At 40.5% G+C, this 25,765-nt stretch overlaps 1 protein-coding gene across 5 annotated transcripts; it reads right to left on the bottom strand.

The window, feature by feature from the left end:
* Positions 1–273: 273 nt before the first annotated feature.
* tcf3a (transcription factor 3a) lies at positions 274–24,356 on the bottom strand. 5 transcript variants are annotated; one of them, XM_038719316.1, is made up of 20 exons: positions 23,879–24,356; positions 20,308–20,404; positions 19,804–19,876; positions 13,949–14,022; positions 12,566–12,629; positions 11,905–11,948; positions 11,597–11,729; positions 11,139–11,188; positions 9,647–9,743; positions 9,156–9,292; positions 8,873–9,023; positions 8,691–8,749; positions 8,509–8,587; positions 7,180–7,256; positions 6,886–7,056; positions 6,604–6,712; positions 6,333–6,465; positions 3,513–3,748; positions 2,966–3,097; positions 274–2,828 (listed from the first exon to the last, which is right to left on the bottom strand). In XM_038719316.1, exons 2-19 carry the CDS (start codon positions 20,359–20,361, stop codon positions 2,973–2,975), a joined length of 1,866 nt encoding a protein of 621 aa, XP_038575244.1. In that variant the 5' UTR covers positions 20,362–20,404; positions 23,879–24,356; the 3' UTR covers positions 274–2,828; positions 2,966–2,972. The 5 variants fall into 5 exon arrangements, with proteins under 5 accessions (XP_038575244.1, XP_038575247.1, XP_038575245.1 ...); XM_038719319.1 differs by lacking the exon at positions 3,513–3,748 and adding an exon at positions 5,283–5,521 and having other exon boundaries at positions 11,597–11,726; positions 11,905–11,945; positions 23,879–24,353; XM_038719317.1 differs by lacking the exon at positions 3,513–3,748 and adding an exon at positions 5,283–5,521 and having other exon boundaries at positions 11,597–11,726; positions 23,879–24,352.
* Between the last annotated feature and the right edge of the window lie 1,409 nt (positions 24,357–25,765).

Below are 25,765 nucleotides of genomic sequence, written 5' to 3'. Positions count from 1 at the left end.
CAAGTAATATTCCAGCACGGAAGTAATTATTTTTTCTTCTAAGGATCTGCACAAAATACAGTGAAACGTGAATTCCTCTGTAGTTCTTGTGTGTGCAGTGTACTTTACGGCGGGACAGTGGGAGGTGAAGGTGGAGCTCATTTCTGCCACGTAGCAGACTAATAATGCTATTTCTGCTTCAGCCTATGAAATTATCATTACGTACTTTGTCTGTCCCAGTTGGCAATGCAATTTTGATTTATGGTTTAAAAAAAGACATTGGACTAACGTGGGTTTTGTTATTAAAAATGGCACATTTATTGCTACATTACTGTTATATACACAACAGTTCTCAATATCTACTTTATATATAAAAAATAGGAAACTGGAGGCACTTTGAGGACATAGCCTACATAAATGTTGTCCCCAAACATGAGTGAAGACAGAGAGATCTGTAGCAGGTCACCTGTTGTGGAGGACAGAAAGGGTCTGTTAATAAAGAATATCAGGTGCATGTTTTGATACTTGGATACTTGCAGACAATATCTTCAGTGGCGATTTTTCATATCACGACCACGTTTTTTTTTCTGCAGAAAGGCTAGAATAACTGACAAAGAAAACAACGTTTGGGGCTAGTCCATAGGGCAAGGTTTGTGATAAAATGACAGGTAGAGGTAAACCAAATACTGTTACATATCAGTATCAGCTTACAATGATAAAGCTGATGAGGACATATCATACAGCTGTACATACATATCAATGAACATGCCAGTCAAGGAGAAAATTATACAAAATCAGTTCATAAAAGATGAGAAATATATTTTAAGTACAGTTTTCAGCATCAAAGTTGTAGATCAGGTTATTAGTCATCTTACATTTAATGACACACACACACTAAAGCAGCCAGTGTCAGCGAGTAATTCTTCATATAGATGTTCTTAGACACTGCCAGATGTAATTGAAGTATATATGTATCTTCAAATGCAACATCATCCACCATGTAGCAGAGATGTATTCAGGCACTGGTGAGTAACCATTATCAAAACTCCCAAAGTCAGGAAAATGACTAAGGCCACCCTTTTTGATTCGTTTTATGCTTCATTTTATAGTTAGACAGTGAATTATATTGTAGATTGTGCAGACCGCCCCTACTGCTTCTTCCTCAATCTAATCAACTAGCTCATCACTGAGCTGGACATCTGCGACAGGAGGGGGGTGTGCTGAAGAAAAATATTGTGTTTAATTTCATTTTTTTTTTTTTTCAGGTTTGTGTTGAAACATAGCAATTAAAACAAAAGAGCAATATCACAACATGTGATGTTACAGCCAGATCATTTTGTCATTTCTAACATTTCTAAGCACCTGGCACAAAAGAAAACACCTCACTTTGTTCCTGGAATCTAAATTGAGTCGCCTTACATTTAAACAATGTAAACAAAAAAAGAAAGAGCATTCCAAACAATAAAAACAAAACTCATACAACTATCTTACAAAGTAAAAAATAAACAATGACAAATCAATTCTACAAAAGGAAGATCCTTACAACAGGCTTTGCAATTGTTCAAAAAGGAAAAAAAACAAAAAAAACACCAGACGCTCGACACAGAGCAACAACCACAACAAGTCAGTCAATGGCGATTGAGTAAATTCTCCACAAAAGGTAGCAGTAACACTCATGATCCCTTTCAAATACTCAATTGTTTCTGTCTTCTAGCACAATACAAACTGACTTACTTTAAGCAAGTTCACCATGCTGCAACAGTGTCTAGGTATGATTTGACAGAGGCAGGCTGATGTGACACTGGCTGCACTTGATTCAGAGGGTTCAAACTGACTCACTTCATGATGATGGCGAAGGATGTGAGCAGTGAGGGTGACACATGTGTGCTTGAGTCCAACGCCAGCCTCACACAGGAAGGGACGGGATGTGCCTGTGCACATCTGATTCGACATCATCCTGGATTTGTATCGAGTCTTTGCTCGCTTTTGTGTCGGTGGTGGGTCTCTCTCCGGAACTCTCTCCACTCCACTTGCACGGCCGTGACAATAACAGATGTACAGGACATTAAACAGATAAGACTCAGGGATACACAGTAAAAAATAAAGAAAACACAACCCACCATGTGTGAGTCAGTGGCTGTGGCACCTTTAGAGCCAAAGCAAGACAATTTTAAAAATACGGCCAGAGTTACCAACATATCAAAAATGAGAAGTCAGCTCTCTGGTGTCCCAGTTAGTTGCTCCAAAGTCTCCAAATCTACCTCTGTAATTCAGCCATCACATGAAAGGATAATAAAGATGGCTACTTTTATCTTAACCAAACACTATGCATTAGGCCTTCTTCAGGCACGTAAACCTTAAACAGGTTTTGTTCAATTTTAAGATATAAACCCGGCTGTCCCTCTTTGCTTGTGAAGAATGTAAGACATCCTTTTCAGATGGGAATGCCAATAATTATCCAACAGTACAAATCCTAACTCTGCTAACACGAGCAATTGATCCAAAAGTTTTATTTGATCCAAACAAGGTTTGCTCCCAACGTGTAAAGCAATTTTTCAAAATGTCTTACAAAAACATGATCATAAGAACGTCCTTATGTCCAATTTCCACTGTCTCCAAACCAGCGTCCTCAGTTCAAAGTATTGTCATGTAAAGATTAATAAAATTTTCCTCTCTGTAAGAGTGTGCTTGTTACTTTTGTATTCATCGTCAGGAATGTGGCCACCTGCCTTGTCAGTAATGAGGTGTGTGTGCGTGTGTGCTTTCCAAAAGTTGATTAACACACACTGAGATGCATGACACTGATAGATTAAGGCCACGTGTTCTAAGGGCTGTACAATCAACAGGAACTGGAAGAGAAAGGAGAAAAATGAATGAATATTGTTTCCACAAAACAAGCTTAAAAACAAGCAACGAAATCAAGTATTGTTTGCATATTATCTTGCAGGCAACACAAACCCCCCATGCACAGCTTCTGTAGACTGACCTGAGAATTACATATGTCCATCTGCTCCTAGACTAGAGTGACCCCCGCCAAGCTGCATCTGGGGGTCCACGCCTGAAACTTTTTCCTCCTCTCTCCTCTTGAGGCAGGCAGCCTTTGGGTTCAAATTACGCTCTTTGAAAAAAGGACACATACATAGATTTAAAAAAACAGGAAGGAAGGAAGGAAGCTGTGCTTTGCCCTCAGAAATCTTAAAAGATTAAAGATTTGAACACATTTATAGACGGGGAAAACAGAAAAGAGGAAAAGCAAGGAAAGCAGGAAAATGAAAAGTAGGATGGGAACTGCAGGCGTTTGGCAGAAAAGCAGGGATCTACTTCCTCAAATGTTCTCCCCTTCTTCTCCATTTTTTCAAAGTTATACGGGCAAATAGCAAAGAGAAAGCCAAAGTAGATGCCACACAGTAAGGGAGAACTAAATTAAAGAGGAGATTTTCCTACAGGTAAATGACTGGCAACTTTTGGCCAGCTATGATAAGAGATGGTTGGTTGTCTATGTGGATCAGACCTTCCTGTATTGGCTGACCTACCTCGCACCTGCTTCTCCAGGCCCAGTATGACCTGGACAGCCTGTTGCAGGATGATAAGCTTGGTCTGGGCCTTGTCGCTCTGAAGGTGGACCTGACACATCCTGCCCAGCTCTCTGAAGGCTTCGTTAATGTCGCGCACACGCACCCTCTCCCTAGCGTTGTTAGCGTGGCGGCGCTCACGCTCCCTCTGCTCCTTCTCCTCGGCAGTCAGGTTCTCATCAGTCACCGAGACAACGCTGCAGCCAGGCGGAGAAGTGGGAGGGGGGGTGGGGGGTTGGAGGGGCTGGTTAACAAACCCAAATCACAACCCTCGCTGAACCTAGGCTAGATGTTCTCACTAAAGCTGCAGTTACCATATACTGGTTTAAACCTATAGCACTGCCTTTAACTTTGTGTTTTTCACTTGTTCTGTTACTGTGAAAATCTTTTATGTACGTCTACATAAAATCAAGCTCTTGGCCCAAGACAAGACCAGTGGAACTGCTGAAGAAGATCCCAGTGGAGTGGGGCTGTGTTGCAGGAGAGTGAGCGGACGGGTGGAAATTGAAAGCTTGTTTTTTCTTAGATCTAAATCTTTGTAAAATGAATAGATTTTCACAACTTTAAGTGTTGTGTGTTAAACGAGCGCGGCAATAAATTATATCAAGTCGAGAACAAATATATTGGAGATCAAGATACAACAGCTGACCTGTGTGACCAGGTCTAATAAATCTGCCCTGAAGTATAACCAACCAAAGATTTTTTTTTTTTGGTCATTGGGGTCCAGGATGGAAGTTGTAGGGGATATGGTGACTGTCCAGCAGAATGAGAAAAGTAATGAGGAGGAAGAGATAAAGGGAGAGAGAGAGGAAGCAACACCCTTTGCCAACATAGAAAGAGCCACAGAGAAAAAGCTAAGAGGAGAGACTGAGGGCATCGTGTTAAATACATCAGCAGAAGGAGATGTATTTATCTGAATGTGAGGAAAAGGGAGGTCACTGTTGCCATCTGTAAAAAGAAAATGACAGAGGGCTGGGGAGTGAATGGAGAAAGAGAAAAGGTTTGTCTCGAAAACAGGGTGGCAGGGTTAATGCTTGAAAGGCTGGGACATGCAGCACAGAGACACTGCAACAAAGCTGAGGACAGATTAACACACACGACAACAGACAGCCCTGCTTCCATGCTAACCTGGGTTGCACGAGAACAGACAAGTATACTATGAGCAGAAGGCATCATAACGCTGAAATAATTTATTTGAAACTAAAATGACTTCATAGTTTGCAAAAAGCATAATGAGGCAACAGCGGAAAAAGCAAGTGAGTACACAAAAAGGTGTGTTAATCCAGTCAAAGGGTGAGGCAGAGAGGCATGTAAGCGCTTTCACAGTGGAAACAGACAGCCAACTGTAAGACAAGGCAACACATACTGCATCAGAACAAACAGCAGTCCTGTATGTGTTACCAGAGGACGAAAACCTTAGAAGATGAACGGGAGAATGGGCATGTCTTAAAAACAGTCACACAGCTTCTTTTTCCTTATCCCATGTCCTCACTTTGCTGATCACTTTTAGGATGGACGGCAAAAAGAATAATACTTTAACTCACTAGTGTCACTAGCATATTTTGTTTAGCGCTGTTAATGGAGTAAAATGAAGTACCACGAGTAATTTTTAAAAAGAGTTTAAATGGCTAGAAGGACATGTCAGGAGCTGGGAAATGAAGCCATGTGGGAGTTTTATTTTGTCAAAAGGCCCTTCCCCTCCTCTTCCTTCCTCCCTGGACACCCACTGACCTCGAACTTGCTGCTCCAGGTTGAGTATAACGTTAACAGCCTGTTGCAGTACGATCAATTTGGTCTGCGGTTTCTCATTGCTCATGTGGAGCTGACACATGCGGCCCAGCTCCTTAAAAGCCTCATTGATGTCCCGCACACGTAGCCGTTCGCGGGTGTTGTTTGCCATCCTCCGCACTTTCTCCCGCTCAGCCTTAATCTCCACTGGCAGATCTTCATCGTCTTCCTCATCATCCAGACTAGCGAAGAGCCAATGACAGATGAGGAGGGAAGGAAACAACAGTATGGGTACAGTTCACTGAACATAACTTCCCAATTATGGTGTGCAATACATTTTCCTCATAATGTCAACACCACATGGAAAGGTTTGAGTAACTTTATGGCAATTACAGACACTGCTACTAAGGTGTGTCACATTAGAGTTACTCTGAGGAATAATGGAGCCCCAAGACCTAATGTCAGGAACTAAAAGTCTCTCCTGTTTCCACCACATCTGAGTATCAGGATGTAAGACTTTTCAGGGGCCTACCAAGACAAGAGGCAGAGCTCCACAAACCAAATCATCTTTGGTTGTTCAGACTAAAAGCCTACTACAAAATAATACATGGGTAAATGATCTTTCCTATGAAATTCAACTTCATATTTGATACAGACGTGGTACGTTTGTAAGGATGTTTAGAAAAGGAGTTGGTCTTGTTATTCAGCCTGGATGTGGATTCAGATTTATGGACTCAAAACGGGACAAGTGAAGTATCCAGTTTAACAGCTAATCAAATTTTAACAACCCAGTAAAGGCTCTGGTCAATTTCTCTTACCATGCCACTGAGCATTGATATCTAAAATGTATTTCTTCCTGTTTTGATCTTAATAGACAAGTGCCCATAAGTCTATTGTTGAATTAAATAATAAATAAATTACTATAAAGAATTACTTCCTGACACATATTATACTTAAACCACTGCAGGATTATATTCCATAAAATCTCATGCACGATAGTTGAGTATAATTATTATGTAAAAAAAACAAAACCAAAAAAAAACTTTTAGACACCTTGTTCGAAGGCGGGCCTTCATGTCTTTTTTCTCATCCTCTGACTTGTCGGTAATGGAGCAGTTCTCATCATCCTCCTTGTCCTCTCGTTTGATATCGCTGCCGCTGGAGCGACTTAGGCTGCTGGCGAGGCCTGCACAAGGAGTTCAGAAACAAAGACACGGAATAAGACACATAAAGAACCAAAATATATTACTTAACAGTCCAATGATGGTATTACTACCCTTTCTGACATGAAAAATAAATAGTACAAAGCAACAGAAAGTCTCACCGGTAAAACCTTCATGCTGTGGGCCTGGCTGGCCAGATGTGGGGCCATGGTGACCATGCAAAAGTCCTCCACTAGAGGGCAGGCCAGAATCCTCATGGTGACCGGACATCTTCAAGACAGCAATTGAACATGATGAGTGTTACAATTCTGTAATTGTTGCATAAGAGCAACAAAACGAAAAAAAATGGCTTTCACAGTTTACTTTTTTCTTTAATTTAAAATACCAAACTTCATTCAGTCATTTGTGGATAGCTTTTCTGTGCTGCTATTAATAAATCTCACCAGTCCAGGCAGGCGGCTAGCCAGTCCAAGTGCTGCACTGGTGAAGGCTGGAGGCAACCCTAAGCCAGACGAGAGCAGACTGTGCATTTCAGCCAGGCCTGGCCCTCCTTGTCCGCTGGCGTGACGCTGGAGAACATTGATGGCTTCATCCAGACGGTCCTCCATTTTACTCTGGTACAGATGATGAAGAACAATGGACAATGAGACAGTAGAAGGTGATGTATGAATGACTGTAGCAGCCTGTATATATCTCTGTAATATACATCTTGCATAAAACAGACATGTTTGACTCACCATGGATTGAATTCCGCCGTCAAAGTTGGGTGACGGTGTGGCCTGGCCAGAGGAGCGAGTCCAATGGGATGCAGAGCCTAGAAAAAAAGACCACAGGGTGTTGCTAGGTGCATTTGCCTTTGTTTACTGTATAGACTGGGCTTATGCTCTAAGCTGGTACAAAATATTAACGCATAGGTAATGACACACACTCAGCAGTAGACGTTTGTTGGTTAGTCAATAAGAAGCACTCCTGGAAAGTAGCTTTTCATGTCACAAACACCACAGAGAAGATGACTGATGCAACTGCAAGCTTGGGCCTTGCAGGTGATGATGAATGATGGTCTCCCTACACCCCGCCATACTGTCTTATTTTGTGAGTCACTTTGGTCAAATGCTATATGATACATGCTCAATCAAAGACACCATAAAATGTACACCAGGGTTTTGCTGTTTTAAGCCAAGCACATGCAGGAGAAATATCTGTTCTTAAACACAAAGACTTTATTGCTTCTAAAAATGATCCTCACATTGTTATGTGTCGAAAATTAGGAACATGAAACACTACATGTATTTTGAATGGACATTTTTAACATGCGAAACTAACGTGATAGGGGATATGAAACAAAGTGAAACACGTAGATACAGTAGATATGAAATATACTTGTGTCGTCTTCATATAATTGTGGATTTTATTCATACTTTGGTCAAAGTAAGGTATTTCCATATCTAATTTCTTTTATTGGGTTCACAATTATCCCTCCTCCCTTTTCTCTTTTCTCACTTTGCGCCACAAGTAGTATTTTGTGTATTAAGTATGTGATTGTAATGAGCTCCCTCTGTGCAGAGACAAATGGGGAAGTGACCCCACCCTCTTTTTTATTTTTACTGTATTTTCCCTTCCTCTCTCATAAGTTATATTTGGATGGTGTAAGATCAAGTGAAGGTTAAGCTGTGGTGTACCACAAGTTACACTTAAAATATGTACAGTCATTGTTATTTAACTTAAATCTGTAATTGTGAGTATCCAGTCCAAAGGATGTAAAGATAAACACATGCCAGTCTTCCATTTCATTTATTTTAAGTATATTGTTCCAGTGACAATATTAATCCATAATAATAATACTTACTTAATAACAATAATAATAACACTAATATTAACAATGTTTTACTTTCACTTTTAACCCAATAGATGGAGCTACTCTGTCACTAAGAACCATTCAGGCTTAGTCAAAATGAAAACAATACATTTTATCATCCCCTTACACCCAACAGGAAAGACTCTGTGTTGAACAAACAAAACAGCCAGTTGACATTGAAGCCTCAGAGAAAAAATGACTATTCCCTCACCTGATACAGCCTGGGGAGATCCAGACGGAGTAGACGGGGACGGAGGGAAGGTGTTACTGTTTGGGTCTGAAGGATAGATCTGGACACACAAGTTTTTGTTTTTAATTAAACAAAATGCAACGTATTCCTTTACATTTATTATGCTATTACGCTAAACTGTTGTGTGAAAGGATACTACTTACAGATGCCAGAGCTTTTCCAATCTCATCCCCTGAACTTCCAGGTACTACAACTCGATTGGCTTTTGGGGAAGAAATAAAAGCATTTCCATTTAATCCTATGCTTATTAACAATTCTGCTATGTGACAATACTGCATGAAAAAAATAAAAGAGCGCTTTTCACTAAACAAATTAAAGGGTTTACCCATAATGGTGTCAGTGCCAGTGATAGGGGGGGTGTGGCTGGGGACTCCGAAGCTGCTGGATCCAGAGTGGAAGCCAGTGGGATGAGCCCCGTTCACATCACTGCCATGCAGCGGGTAGTTTTGGGGAGAGAGGGGAAGTGGCTGCCGTTTCTTGAAAGCAAAGACACCCAGTGATACAAATGCACAACGAGACAGAAGCCCTCAATGATGCATTAGTCAAAAAGTGTCAAAGACCCTTTAAAGCCTTCATAGAAAAGTCCAAAGTATGAAGGCAGAGCTCACCAGTCTGTCTTGGGGGTTGATGGCAGTGAAGGGACCATGCTGGTTCAGATGGGGGGAGTTGCCCAGCATGGCAGAGTAACCAGGCTGAACCATCGACCTGGTGGAGCCCCATGGATCGGAGGGCGGGTGGAGGCCTTCTGTCAGGGAGCATCCAGCGGAGGAGGGGGCAGCAAGAAGGGCGAGGGACAACCAGCCACAGGAGATCAGAAGACAATGAAGCAAGCACATACGAGACATGTCACATTACTGTGACGACTTCATTCAACTGTGATGCACTATTCAGCACCCAGTTACCACAGGGTTTACCCAGACTTCCTTAGGCATATTATGAGGAGCTAATTCAACAACCATAAATAAAGGATATAAAGGAATATTCCTTATTATCTATGTGAGATCTGATACATTTAACAGGTGTCTCGGTCAGACTGAACTTTTCCACTCAACACAACGAACAAGGGGAGGTTCTGAAGGCAAATTTTGTTTCGACTGACCTTGCACGTAGAATGGTGAGTAGACGTTTCCTGCCTTGGAGGCTTGGTAGCCGGCATTGTCCCTGTTAAAATCCTCTCCTGAGGCTGACGCATAAACCTACAGAGGATACAAAGAAAAAAAATTCAGTTCAGTGCTTGTAAACATTGTCACAAATCACAAAATTACTGCAAACAAGCTATAAGACATAAATAACTTGTTGCATAAATGACACACAGGACATAACATATAAGGTGTTTCTCTAATAAGAACCATTCCAATACAGTACCTTTCATGTGCTTAGTTAGGAGGTTGACCACAAATAAACTTTTCTACAAAAATTACATTTGACTAAAGTTTTCAAACAAAACAAAAAAATAAAAGGTATATGTATTTAAGACCTGATTAAACACATACCTTAAAAGTACGTGTTCCTTCCTAGGCTACAATCTATTTTACTATCTGTTTTTACTACTTAATTCAAAACACAGGCTGTTGCAACATTTCTACAGACTGGAGTACTGAGCATTATGTAGTCAATGTGCAGTGTCAGTAATTTTATTGGGCTCTGCCTCCAATATCTGTAGGCCTTTTACATATTATCAGGTTAAACAGAAACACACTAAGAAGGGTTTACAGAAAAACATAACTCACACTCTTCAACACAGTGAGATGTGACCGCACAATGGGACATGCAGTTGGATTTGGTGCACGGTGTAATGCGTATAAAGGAACCAATGTTCTAAACCCCCATATTATTCTCAATCAAGACTATTCTAGACGAAAAGCAAGTATCAAACTGTGTCTCCAAAAACTCAAATCCAAATAGACTGAAGTTTTCTTCTGTAATTTGATTAAACAGTGAAAAAAAGGAGAGGAAAAAGAGGGGAGAGGAGAAGAGGGAACGGAGAGATGCACTCCTAATTACTGAACCATCTGCCGAATCCTGGATGGCAGCCAACTCCACTGGCAGCTGGGATAGAGGGATGGGGGAGGGAGAGAGAGAAAAGGGAGGGAGGCGGCGGGAAGGAGAGGGGAGCGGAGGGAGGGGGTGTGGGCTAAAGAGGAGGGGGGGAGGGGAATGAAGAAACAGAGGAGAGGCGGAAATAGGGTGCCCAGAGAGCGAGAGTGGGAGGGAAAAAATGAGGTGGAGTAAGAATCATCAAACCCCAGTATGAATTCCCTTCAGTGATCTAACGCATATACTTGGCAGTGGGGAAGAAATGTGGCCATGAAATACAGGGCCTACAAATACAACACACTATAAAATATATGCTGCAGATGAGTGACTGGGTGAATGACTGCCCCCCCCCCTTTCTTTTTTACATCGGTGCAGCAGATACACAGCTGTAAGAGCTGGATGTCCTGTATTGCAGCCATTCTACTGCTTTGCAAGCCAAGGAGAGGCTTGAGATGCCAAATGGAATGTGAAAAGGGGCGTAAAACATGAAAACATGGACTGACTGCGAGGACTGAAATATAGTTCAGGGCTGCAACGTTTCTGGATGCACTCACCGAAGAGGGCAAGCCAGGGGGCACCTTCCTGATCTTTTTTGGCTGTGATTCTGAGGGGAGGAAGACAGAGTGAAATCACAAAAGCATGCTTACACCCACACACAGACCTTAACTTAATGCAGAAGTGACTATACAACCACCAATGAAGGGATTCATTTGTGCAGCCCCCTTCCTTCTGAAGTCCCGCTGAACCAATCTTTCCATCTGTCTTGTAACTAGTCATTAATGCCTGATCAAAAGGTATTCTAGTCTGATGTTATTCAATGACTTTGCTTATTGAGAACTCACAGCGATTTCACTTTCTTTAACCAAGCAGAAGTGAGAATTTCTTAAAACCTCAGCAGGAGAAGTGATGATATACTTATATATAACTCTATAACTTTTTCTGACACAAAATATGTGATGACAGATTTATCTTATTTCAACACTGTGCTTGAAACAGTCCTTTACAATCTTACCAATGGGGTCCTGGGAGGGTCTCCTGCGAGGGTTTCCCTCATAAGAAGAGTAAAACTGGGAGTTGGTCTTCAGGCCAGATGGGGAGAGGGCATTGGGACTGGGCATGGGTATCTCACTGGGCATAAAGCCCTGCTAAAGACAGCACAAAAGAAAGCACAAACTCATGTAGCGTAAAAGGACAGGTAAAAAGAAAGAATTATGAATGTAAATTCAGAATAATAAAGGAAAAGAAAACTGACTGAGGGATAGAATTTTTCAAGAACAGCATGAGGAGAGATGGGGCAATACTGCAGCAGAACTAATATACCTGTGTTGCAAATGACGAGTAGGGTCCTCGCTCAGCCTTCCCTGCTGGGAGAAAGGAACATAAAATCAGGTCATGATCGTGACGATTGGGCTTTTATGTCAATATTAAATCACAATCTGGCCATTCCCCTTTCTCCATTTGGGTGCCTCCCATCTGTGAGTGCATATGATGATGTGTGGTATTTATGGCTGCGGACAGCAAAACAACAACAAATTGGCCCATTATAAATGGTTCAGGGGCAATTGTGACCAACCTCTGTCCCCTCCCCTGACAGTTAAACAGGGGAGAGCTATAGGCTACCGTAGTCCCAAGGGAGAGCCTTGTTTGTGCATGGGTGCCCTTTACACCCCCCCCCCCCCCCCCCGCCTTGAACACACAAACTGCAACACACTAACAAACCCCTCCTCCACAACCTCGCTGATTACTCTGCTCCCTTCCTCCATTGCCACCTAAGCATAAACATGGTTTGCCCTAAAGAGATACACTAATCTGTGTACGGCTTCTCTCAAACAAACAACTCATTGTTTCTTCCGTCATAAAGTCCTATTATTAGAAACACTGGCCCCAAATGTCCCTGATTCTCTTTATTTAAAAAAAAAAGACTATGTGAATGTTGTGGTGTCTATGCTTCAACAGCTTAGTTCAATTTAAACCTTCTTACCAACAATCCCTGATCCAAACATGGGCGCCTCTTGCTCACTGTAAAGGCCTTCTTCTCCATAACCCTGAGGGAAAGACAGCAGAGGCATTAGGGATATAAACCCTAATTAACAACCCTTTCTCACCAAAGTAACTATGTAAGAAAATAAACTGTTGTGTGTTCATATGAACGACGAAGAGAGACCCTTTGCTAGGACTAGTTTGTACGCAGGTCCAACACTGCTCTGTTTTGTGATAAAAGGGTGAATATGGTAGCAGCTACAGGGTTACTATAGTATCACTACTGGATTGCCACAGAAATCGATAAACCATTTATACGCCAATATTTCTTATTTGGTCTAATCAAAATATTGATTTGTGTCGAAGTTAAAATGAGGATAAATCATGACATACATGATATGACTTTAAGGTCGCTCAAGCTTCTGCTCCTCTAAAGAGATGAAAACATCAGATCTGTGTGGAGTGATGAGGAGAATGTAACGTTCCTCAAATTAATAACATGAAATTTCACATCTCCATCACAGTGCTAATGACTTCCCTTATCCCAAATTTTGTTTTTGTTGGCTAACAAAAATAAATTCTCAACCTGTAGGAAACACTCCACTATAGTATAGGATAATTTTATTAATCACTAATATCAGATAACAGCAACATATTTTCTGTTCTACGTGATGTAAAAATACTTATATGATTATGAATAATCGAATATGATTACACAGCATTAGTTGTTGTGTTGACTTTTCATAAGGTGCACAAATTAAGAAGATAAATCCTGGTAGTCTGACAGTCTGAACCATCCATAATGTCTGCTCTTCCAAAATTACCCATGATATCCACCATGTTCTAGATATCTTGGAAGAATAGTGGTCTGGCCTGGCTTTGTCAGTACCAGTGTTCAGAGCTCAGAATATCTGGTGATTTCAGTGGTTCAGAGATAAGATCTTAATCCTTCTAAATTGCTGGTAGATTTAATTTGGTTCTGCTCCAATAACTGCAAAGTGTATGACATTTGTAAGAATCTGGACGTTAACATTAAGGCTTTTTGAGGTGTACTCACAATACAAACTATCTATTATATCTTCATATCCATCTTCATAATATTGTGTAATGTGTGACATGCCATTATTTTATCATTCAGTGTGAATATATTTATGCTGTTGTTTGTAGATCACTTTCTAGTAAAATCCTAAGATCTCAGCCTGGTCTTAACAGTGAAGTGTATTAAAATAATGCAGGTTAAAAACTTCATCATCCCATACCATACACTGTGTTTATGTGTGAAAAGAGGTATAAATCACCCAAACTTTTGTTGTGTTTCACTCAAGCTCAATAGTATGACATCTACAAGGCCAGATTCAATGTAGTAAGTGAGGATAAACCATACCCTTCCCTGGTTGAAAGATGGACTGTTCTGTTGTGCTGGCCCCCAGGGACTGGGACCACTCCTCTCATCCATACCTGGAAGACAAAGAACTGGGTTAGGCCTATTAACCATTAAAGGTAGACAGGTTCTTAACAGGGATTTAAACTTAGGCTTTGCAAAGTCTAACTTCAGAGACTGATGAAGTTGACCTGCTTTGATAGAGGTTTTTCAAGCTGCTCAAAGTAACCTCCATTGAGGAGCTTCACTTCACAGCTCACACAGAGACAGCATAGTGACAGCGCTGTCACATAGTGTGGATATGAGCTGTAGGAAGTTTGAATAATTAACACCCAGTATGAGGCTCCCAGAATCATCCTCGACATTCTTCATTCTCCCACTCTACTCCTTTACATTTTCCATGGCAACAGTCATTCATCCCCCCATCTATTCTCTCACAGTTGGCCTACACCTTCACCTTGACACAGACGCGAGGTCTCAATCTTACATAGTTGACACGCGTTATCCCTGGCCACAGCACTCCAGTGTTAACAGAGGTGAATGTGTCTGAAAGAACCGATTTTAAAGATTGGCAAAGCAGAAATTCCTGCCTGTCCCCTTTCTCTCAATCTCCTCTCGTACTGCAACACAGCATCTCTGGGGGGAAAGCTGAAGCTTAATTGTGCACTGATTTGCATAATTGTGCATATTAATGAAGCTCAGCTCTATGAATATTCATATTTTTGTTTTGTTGTCTAATTAAAAAGCGGAGGGTGGGGGGGTGGGGGGGGCTAGAATCATGACAGGATCAGCAGTAGAACAGAATGATGGGTCCACAGCACTGAGAGCTGCTAGATTGCTGTGACAACTGTGATCTATACACACGACACCAGCAGAATAAGAGATGAAGGAGACAATGTCTTGTCCCCTCTCTATGGCTGACTGTCACTCTCCACGTCAATCAAAGACGATAAAGAAAATGCATGAACCGTTCGTTTCCGCTGTAAGTAATCATTACCCAAGCTCCAGCCAAGAAAAGGCTCCAATTCAATGTTGTTTGTGAATGCATTATACTTGTGCTCAGATGTGGATTACAAGTAGGTTTTTTGACAGTGAAACAGTTCACCATTAAATATATATTCAAGGAGTCTATTTTACTCACTCTGCTATTGATACTACATGTAAATAAGGTATTTACAGTGTCAAACAAACAGTATAGTCTGTTTACAGACAAGTAGAACAAGCTTTAATTTTGCATATCAGAACAGTCAAAAATTCTAATCTAATCAGCGAGACATGAACATGTGGCATTTTTCCCCTCTCTGGCAGGACTGAGGATCGTAAGGAATTCATTCCACAAATAGGAGGATGTATATAGCACTTTGCAGAAAACTAACTCCAGAACCGCTCTTGTATAAGAATACCTTTTTCAAGGCACTCCAGTGTAGGGTTAATTTGGAAACAATGGATCGTGTGCAGGAAACAATGGGAGGATTAATGTGAATATTCACACCTGAGGGAATGGAATTATGGAATAAATGTTTACGACATGAGAGAGTGAAAATAAGATGAACTAAGAGGCATTATTAAAGAGTAATTCAAATTAACGCCAATTAACCCACATATTCCTTCTAATTAACTGATCTGATGATAAGCAGATGAACAACACCGAGTGGAATCCCTTTAATTAATTAGAAATTTGAGATGGCTTTCAGAATTGCTTCATTGAATCCTGACAACTCTACTTAATGAAGTTAAACACTAAAAACGATGATATTATACAGTGGGTTTTATGTTTCTGGTCACTCATTGTGTATTTCTATTAATGTACTAAAATAATAATCAGTTCCCTCTACACACAAATCTAATGTGGTTTCAATCATAGGAGTAAAACAGTAGAATTAAATGCAAATAAACAGTATATGTGTATTAACATTATCTATCTGATCCTATACATTCCAATGTTAAAATACAAGCTTATGCATTACATGCCACCACAGTGATGCTACCTTGTGACTGCCTGACACACATTATTGAAATGAAAATGCTCCAGTTTTAAACCACTTCAGCGTTGCCAACATAGCAACTGTGTTGCTTCCATGACTTTTATTTTTTTATTTCACCAAAGAAATGAACCTAGCTGCAGCTCAGCTGCGTCCAGTGATAGGTAGAGAGGAGGCACTTTCAGTTGATTGCATATCAGCTAGATTGAAACAGGTATCTGCCTACAAAGTATTCATGCGAGGGCATATGTGAAAATGTCGTAGTTCCGGTCATTTAGTGTATTTTATCAATGTGGTCCAGAAAGACTAGGCTCATCTGGTCGTCTCTTGAGCAGTGCTTGTGTGATTCTTCATTTCAAGTGGTTGGATAAATATGGCTCCTTACTCTGCTCACAAAGTAAATACTTTTATAAGTCATCATTATGTTTTGATGTGACCCTTTTCAATATCTTTACTAAATCAAAATAACCCAAAATACACTTACCCCATTTGCGCCTACCTATAATTAAAGCAATATGAAATTATCATGTGTTTAAAACATGAAACACATTTGAACACACTCACATTTTCTTGCTCAAAAGGACCAAACAGTAGGATTATTGTTTTCTTCTTCCTCACTATTTCCTTAATTTGGACACATTTTGTTTAGTTACTGCTTTTCCTTTTAAGCTTTTTTAGTGTGTAATGCTTGTTCTTTTACTTTACTTTTTCCACTTATTTGCACCCATTGTTGTTTTTGTCCCTGGCCCTTTGGCCTTTGCAGTTCATAATGTGGTGTTTTCAGAAGAAACTGGGTAGTGCTTGAACAAATACATCAGATCACACTGCTGTTGCAGCAAGAATCATTATCATGTATAAATGAGATTCTAAAGAGGTAAGAAATTAAATTGCAATTTCAATGACACAATGACACAGAATCCAGAGTCATTTTTGCAGAACAATTTCCATTAGAGCCATGAGAAGTGCTAAAACCATGAGTAGTGCACAACCCAGACAGACAAACAGGATTGAGAAGACAAAAATGAAGAAAGGGGTGAGTAACATCAGACAAATTCTCTGGTGAACCCCAATGCACTTTTCCTCCCAGCATGCAACGCCCCTTTAAGCATGGCTAGTCTATAATTACACAGGAAGAGATACTGAAAACAGACAGCCAGGCTGAGTCATAGGCTTCATGAGCAAAACGCCAGCACATACATTGACCAAACTTGCAGACATGTCTTGGTTTTTATAGGAACACTGCCCCAGGCACCTATAACAGAGTGTGCCGTTCTGTCTACACACCTTCTTCCTTCCCTTGGCAAAGTGAGTCACACAGACACAAAGCATGATGTCAGATCAAATCTCAAGAGAGTGAACACCGTTAATGAAATACTGAACAATGTACAATAACACAGGCATTGCCGTTTTAACCCGTGAGTCACCGGAGACTTCTCAAACAAAACACAGTGTGCTGTTTTAAACAGCAAACCTACTTGTGAGTTTAACTATAACCTTAAGACTTTGTAATTCACTAACACATCTGTTTGGACAATTAAACATGTCATGCAAATTTGAAGCGCCTCTTCTGCATTTCAGCTCATACCAAAGCTTAAAAATACATTTTCTCGGTTTCTGAAGACCAAAAAGTGAAAGAGAATTGAACATTACTGAAATTGACTGACTGAACAGGCACATAAGACCAGATCAGAGATATTATGCTCACTGAAGGCTCTAAATGGGAGGTTCCCCATAGCCACACATGTTAAACCTCCACATATCCCAAAGCTTAACCATACTGGGAAAAAAAGGCTTTTAACTGACTCTATAAGGAAAACATGTGGCAGCTGCTCCACAAAAAGCAGGAATACAGTCTGACCAAGTCAGGTTTTTTTAAACTAATCATACGTAAATAATCATACATAATTTATAAGAACTTACAGACAGACATGAATCGAACAATGAGGTGCATTTTTCACTCTGAAATGATTCTTTTAGCAACATATGCTGTGTGAATACCCTGCAGTACTGGCCTGACCTAGCCCCCTGTCAAAGCATTTAAAGCTAAAATGCATGTTGTTATGTTAGATGGAACAGCTTAATGTTTTGGGAAATACGCTTTCTTGCTGAGAGTAAGATGAGAAGTTTAGTACACATACAGAAATGTGAAAATGACAAGAAATAGAAAGTTTCATTCTGTTTCTTGGCCAACAAAGTTTATCCACCTGGCCACCACTTCAGTACAGGACCTCTGGGTTCCCACATACGGTAAGTGAGCACAGGTTTTAGTATAGGTTTCTGTACAGGAACCAAACCTGGCATCCTCACTGTGACAAGACTTCAGAAAGTAACAGTTGTTCACCAAGCAATAGCTATGGCATGAAATTACTCCTAAAACCGCAAATTGTTTTTACATTTCTGTTTGCATACAGACAAAACAAATAAACAGAACTTGTTAATTTGTAAGCTGTAGAGATGATGGTAGGTGTATTTTTGAACTGTGGAAAGAGCCATGCTAGCCATTTCCGACTGGGTCCAGTCTTGATGCTAAGCTAATCGCATCCTGGCTCCAGCTTCGTAGCTATCGCACAGACAGGAGGGGTAGAGAAGATCTTACAGAGGTACTGTACATGTTTCTATGGACCTCGTAAAACTTTATTTTTCCTGCTGTGAAAACTTATCTAAACAACACGAAATAATGCAGACCACAGTAGCTGTTCTTCATGAAGAAGCAAACAACACACTACAATGTTTGTGTTTTGTGTCTGAAATGCAATAGTGGAGTATAATTTTAAGGATGGAGCACAATTCCATAAGCAGCCGTTGGACTGATATCATCAATGCGTCTCTTTTGTAAGCACACACCTTACTGTGACAAAAGAACATGTAAGTGGCCCTCAAGTGAATAGAAGAAATGGAGCCCCCTGTACCCCTCCCTGCCGCTGCCTGCCTTGTCTTTCATCTTAGCTTCAATATCCTGTTTCATTTCTATTGCCAGCCGAAAGACCTACAGCACTTCTAGAGATACGAAGGTGACAGAGAAAGGTTCAGGCAGGGAGAGTGGATCTGCTACATTACGAAGAGAGATGGACAGTACAAATCTAACCACTTTGTGTGTATGACAGCCTTACAAAGGGGCCCAGAAACTACACAAAATAAAGGAAACAGTCTGATCTTGAGTATGTCAGAGGCTGTTTGTTTATAGTAAGCTGCATGCGTGTCTTAAAACTAACTGTAAGGGCTATGCTGGTGAAGTTGATGATGAGGTTGAATAATAGCTGTGGGTGAAAATGAGTTATGTTAAGGGGGAAAGTAGGGTGCAAGATTGCAGGACATGGGAATACACTTTTTCACAGAGTAAGCATAGCAGATTAATTGGGCTTGTTCCCATCAACCCCCACCCACCGCCTTTGTCCTTAAGTGATTGAATGGCAACAGCTGAGAAGGTGAGGGAAGGGACACCTGCAAGTCGAGGATGAGGAAGTGTAGAGGAGATGACGCTTGATCTACATAACATAAAATAACCTGGCAATCTATCCTGAGGTTCCTTCCAATAATCTGTGATCTGATATACAATTCATGAGAAGAATAGGAGAACAGGAACAATTTCCTTTTCTATTACTATTCAAAACACCATGAATGAGTGAGGGTGGGAGAGTAGCAGTACTGTCAGGATATGTGCTAGGGAGCATTACAAACCAGTAAGGACATTTCAACACTAGCTTTAGATAAGAGGAAGAAAGGTAATGTTTTCTTTTCTTTGTAATTACATATTACTGATGTTTAATCTTTTTTCGATCAAGATAATCACAAATATAAGAATAGAGCATTTATTTGGGTGGCATTGAAAAAAAATTATTAATTAATTAAAGGAAAAGTAAACCATTTTTGTCTTACCTGAACCTCCAAACTGACTGCTGGCTAGAGTAGTTGGCCGGTTCTTGCCATTTGAAACTGGAGGCTCAAACATCTGAAATGAGAGAAATGAAACTGTAAAAAACAAACAAGAAAAAAAGACAGTTCAAGTACATCTATGACTTTGCTGAACTGTATCCTCTTCACTTGTGTAAAGATTTATTAGGTGGTTAATTCAAACTATGATGTATCCTAACCTATTTAGCCAACTGCTACAAAGGGCATGAATCACTTCACACATTCCAGCTTTTGACTGTGTGACTGCTAAAATTAAAGAGACACAACAGTCTCAAAAAAAAGTAGCTGCAATCCCTCAAACCCTGACAAGTTGACTCATTCATGGATGCCCTGATATTCATTGAAATTTCAACGTACTACCAATTGTTCAGGACTTATTAGGAAAGCAATTTGGCCCTCTGTGAGCATAGAATGGACTGTATAGGACGCACACTCGACAAGTTCGAGCAATCTTCGGAGGGATCTTACCGCGCTAAAATCCAGCAAGTCGTTGAGCTCCTTGTCGGTTTCCACTGCAGCCATTCTCTGCTGCTGTTCACTTGGCCCTTTCAGTCTCAGCAAGCGACTACAAGCAGAGGTAAGGAGAATATGAGTATATTTCGCCCATTTGTAAGAGGGTAGAGTTCGGAGTAGAGCTAGATATTCGCAAAGGCAAGTATCACAATGTTTTTCCAGAATGTGACAACACTGTGTGTATGACTATTGGTGCTTTACACAAAAACAAAAGGTAAATGTAAGATGGGTTTGTGGTAAAAATGTGGACATATAAACCAAGCAGTTCAATGTATTCTTATTTGACTCAGCTGGAACAGCCCAGTAAAAGTTTAGGAAATGACATTACTTTGCTGTTTTTGCAGCATTTAAATATTTTCCAATAAATTTACAAATAGTTTCAACATTTTATTCATCATTCCTTTCGGTTATGATAACATTTTAGTCACCAGCTGCTGAGATATAAGGACACAACACTTGAAGAAACAGCTATGCACACACGGGGCAACCACACAAGCAATCATACGGGTTTAAAAAAAGTCCAGTTTAACATGTTATCTAAACCACTTTTTTTCAAATTAAAGCTAACATACTGAAATTCTTACCCAAACTGTCCACTCAAAACACCCAGTGGACCCAGTTCAAACTTGTCCTGCTGTGCTGGTTTATGGTAGAGGAAACGCAGTTATATAATGCAATGGGCAGCTAGACATTAGTGTCTTCCTTTTCCCTTAAAAATAAGAGGTACAGATAATATAGTTAAACTAGAGACTTGTTTAAGCTAGTCTAAGTGCCCGTGGTGTTGGCTCATCCATTTTAAAGTTGTGCCTGGTGCTGTTAGTGTGTCCCCGTAACTCAACAATAAAGCTGGTAAATAGAATTATGGCAAAAAGGATGAGAGAAAAAAAAACTCACTTTATGCAGCAGGAAATCTTACAATAAACACAACTCCAGACAACATACTGATTTCTCTCAGCTTTATAATTAATAATTATAATTATTCAGATGACTCAAAAGCATTCAATTTGCTCAATATGAGTCTATTACAACCTGGTGGGAACCCTGGCATACCCAACCTACAAAACCACCCAGTTAGCTTTTCATAACACATCACTCTGACTCAGGTACTCTTTCTACCAATGATACAGTTAAACCTGAATACCTAATGCCTACCTCGTAACTGACCTGGTAATGAAAACACCAACCAGTTCTAAGAGCTTCCCTGGAAGCCCACATCTAACATGGGTGACTATGGTTCAGCCACAGGCCACAGTGCACTCGTTGTTAGTCAGGCACTGGACTCAGGCAGCTTCCTCTACCTCAAAAACCAACCTGCTCTAACAGCCCCTTTGAAAAACATAGAGAGTAATAACACAGCTTGCTGGACACTCAAATAGGCAATGTACTGTGTGAATGCTGTATCAAAGCAAATGCAGGCCATGTGTGTAAAACATATAAATATGTATTATTTCTACATTAGGTGGACAAACCAACTGAGACATTTGCAATATAATAGCGCTGCAGTCCAGTACCAGCTGGGGAAAATGTATTTTTAAATTGTTTGCAATCAGAGGTTTTGATTAAATTCAGAGGCTGTGATGCCATCAACCAAATATACAATTAAGTGTTGTTCAGTTAGTGTTGTTGGGGGTATACTTATAGCCACTGTTCCTCTATGTCTTCGTTATTTTTTAGACTTCTGCTTTGCCACTATAAATCATTTTGTGTAAAAAAACTGTTTGTGAGCCCCAGCAATATTTCCTCAACTGGTGAGACTTGCAGAGATCTGCCACAAACACTGACATAAAGACACTATGTTAACGTTAACATCACTACAAACTATAAATTAAAATGTCTATAAGATTATTCAGTTGGATTGGATTATAGCATGTTTCTGTTATTTTGTGCATTGTTTGTTTTGCTGCAAGTAGTTCAAACAACTGGTGGGGTCTGTAGATTTGTAACATTACATTTGTAAGCTGTTACTGAGATGATTTCACTACTTCCACTTGAATAACTCAGTATCATTTTCAGGACATGACTGGAGATTCGCTTTTAGTCCAAAATAATACACTAGAAACAGGAAATGTCAATTAGTTTCAGTTATTTGAGCTATTCCTGACAACAAGAAAAGCATTAATCCATCACATTAAAATGTATACAACTTGCATTAAAAGGAGTGCTACCAGTGGTACTCCTGGACATATTGTGACTGATATAACTACTTTGTTTATAATCATGTAAAACCGTGACAAAGACAGTAGGAGAAGTCAACAATTTGTCTACAATGATAACTCACAAAACAACTGCATCTGAAGGCATGCAAAGACGCAACCGCTAGATCAAGTCTAACGGGGAAAAAGCTATCTAAATGCTGGTACAACGGGTAATAACAACACGAAGAGTACCGACTAATGAGAAATGTAAGAACAAGCCTAAATATTTTGACACGACCTAATCTGGTAATATCGGTCTCTTATAGAGCCGAGGTCAAAATGGGGGATAAGTGTTTAGCCCCTCCTAACAAATGGAAGTTGCATACGCTCGTCTTGAGCACCCCCACCTTCGGCCTGCCCATTTGGAGAAAAGTTTTAAGGCATAAATAACCACACATCTTATATCTGCCGTTAAATAAACAAACAGTCTGTAATCACCAGGCCATGTTTTCATCGCTCATCTGTAGGTTCAAATCCTGCGGGGTGTTTAAAAGGACCTAAAAACCTGTTGCCTGCCCTCACGTCGAGCAGGAGAATGGGACAATAATGAACACAAAGACTCGGGCCACCAAAGTTTCACTTGAGTGGTCGAAAGCCGACAAAAAGAGAATAAATGTTAAAATGCCTTTAGGGAATCGTTAAAAATGTATCTAAACGATGCAGGGTGGAGAAAATAAGGCTTTTATGCATTCTTGTTGCTTGTAACAGCGGTGTTTTTTGTAAAGATGGAGGGGGAGTAAAAAATAATACCCCACAGTTACTTTATCTAGGGGGTTTGCTATCGTTGCACTATTTTGTGGTTTGTACTTATGAGTACAGTGACCTAACGTTAGGCGACATTAGCGAAACCCCAAAATCCTGATAACAGGTGGAAGAGATTAGCATTGTAGCCACAACCAGGAATGTTAACGTTTCAGCTAAAGCAAATCAACAACGTCTGGCTATGATAACGTTTCGCTGCTAGCTAACGTCCATGCATTTGTTTCTAGAAAACCTAACGTTACATACTACTGCTACAGGCAGCAAAATCCCGGGGGGAGCTAACTCTGTCTGGTACTATGCTAATGTGCTATAACGTTATAGCCCATTGAAGTGAACAAAGAAGTCTTTTCCACCGCACATCAGCGAGTAATACTCTAGTAGTAACACGACAAGCTCGCTGAGGCCGAAGGGACGAAAATCCGAGACCCCGCTTTTCCCGGCTGTGCCTCTCGGTACAACTTGAACGATGGGCTTAAAAACTTGATCATTACTCAGGTTACAACGCGACAGACAACTTCTGTTCGACATGCATATGCTTGTTATGAGTGTGTATTTATCCACATATTTACCTGGACTCAATTATGTGGCATCCAACAGGGAGAAATCAACGGCTGGAGTAGAGAGAAAAACAAAGTTGGGGATAGGATCCTTCCCCCCGTGGTCCGGACTGTGGGCTTGAGAAAATGAGGAAAGACAATATGAACCACTCCTCCGTCACCTCGTCTCGTCGTTGTCTTCGTCACGAAGCTGAAAACACGTCTCTAACACAAACCATAACTCTTGTGTTACCCCCCGTTTCCTTATTGTTAGAGAAATTGTAACCATGTCATTTTCCAAGTAGACATTTTAACAGCCTCCACATTGTCGGTTCCAACCGAGTATCACTCCGCAGCACACAGCCTACGGGAGGGCATGGACGCTGAAACATCAGCGGCGTCCAATCTCAACTAAAGACGAAGTAACCAAACGACGCAGGGTTCAACGAAATCTGAATTTACGCGGCGAGTATCTTAAATACCGCGCAGTGTCACTATTTTTTGGTTGTAAACGAGACACAAAATGATGGGAGTACCAATTCGCGGGGATCTATGTCGACTGGCGGATTAGCACAGCGGAAAGCCCAACAGCCTAGACCAGTAGAAGATGGAATGATAATATCAGAGGGACGACCAATTGGATACGACGAAAATTTGATTGGCAAGCGGGACGCCCAAATATGTTTCATCATCAACCTTTAGGGCAGTCTCATTTTGCCTACGGGTTGCTCGCACTTTAATTTACAGTGCCCGAGCTATTGTAAACGTTCGTGTGTGTGTGTGTGTGTGTGTGTGTGTGTGTGTGTGTGTGAAAGATGGGAGTCCACGATGCACAGTTATGCAAAAACATGGATCAGATAGTGAGATGTTTTCTTAGGGTGGATTATAACTGGCCGTGTTGACAGTAGACAGCAGATTTGGGGTGACCTTGCTATGAATACACAACTGAAAAAATACACTAATCACAACGGCCTACATTTATGATAATATGTAGCCTACAACAATGCAAGATCAAATATAATAACGTCTTTTTATGCCATTTTTTTGCCCAATGCTTTAGTTTAGTCAAGTGTTAAGGGAGAAAAAAACATCTGCAGTTTGAAAATGCTATGAAAACATCCCTAAGAAATAATTAGGGACTAATACAATTAGTCATCATGTGTTTGGATACCCTTTATGTCAAAAAAAAATCTGTACTTACAAAATGTTATGAATACATCCCTGAAAAATATGTAAAGCCATCACAGTGACCTGTATGTGTGATAATACTGAAATATTGCAATATATCATTGCATTATCACAATTTGTCCCAGTAGTTGGGACAATCGGGGTGGTGATGGAGCAGTGGATAACACTGCCCAGGCATGTTGAATGCAACACGTGAATGCTTGAGTGTGTTTTTATGTGTGGAAGAGAGAAAAAAGTGACATGCAGGTGCTTCTTTTTGTCAAACTAGAATCAAAAAGCTGAGTTTACAGCATGAGCCAGCATCTAACTCAGAAAAATGGCCTAGCTGCTGTTTTCCATGAGTTGTACCTTAGTGGTTATGTAAACAAGGCAGCAGTTAATGTGCGTGTTTGTTTTGAGACTTTCTAAAGAAAACCTCAACTGGTTTGAGGGGAAACAACCTAAATAACATCTGTGCTGGCCTTTACGAGAAAACTCAGCCATCCACTTTGTGGTTCACAAACGCACGCACACAAACGCACGCACACACACACACACACACACACACACACACACACACACACACACACTCTCAGCATGCACTGCACACATGCAACTCAGGCACAAACCTGCATGCCATTAACAGTGGGACTAAAGACTGGTTATCATATTATCCTTTTAGAGCTAAATAAATGTATAAAAATGGACCACAGAATATTTTACTTAGCCACAGGCACAGGCAATGCATGCTTT

Source organism: Micropterus salmoides, unplaced genomic scaffold (genome assembly GCF_014851395.1).
Source record: "Micropterus salmoides isolate LMB-PRFRI ecotype aquatic unplaced genomic scaffold, ASM1485139v1 Ms_hic_scaffold_14, whole genome shotgun sequence".
Lineage (NCBI taxonomy): Eukaryota > Metazoa > Chordata > Actinopteri > Centrarchiformes > Centrarchidae > Micropterus > Micropterus salmoides.
Note: the sequence above shows the minus strand (reverse complement) of the source record. Positions and strands in the feature narration are given on the sequence as shown.

Bases quoted from the DNA above. Each gene is read 5' to 3' on its own strand.
- tcf3a (XM_038719315.1), bottom strand. From the start codon at position 20,361: ATGGCTGCAGTGGAAACCGACAAGGAGCTCAACGACTTGCTGGATTTT. The intron at 9,024-9,155 runs GTGAGCTCTGCC...TTTGCTTTCAAG, and splicing joins TCAACCCCCAAGACAGACTG to AAACGGCAGCCACTTCCCCT. The intron at 5,522-6,332 runs GTGTCTAAAAGT...GCTCTTCGCTAG, and splicing joins AAGGCCCGCCTTCGAACAAG to TCTGGATGATGAGGAAGACG.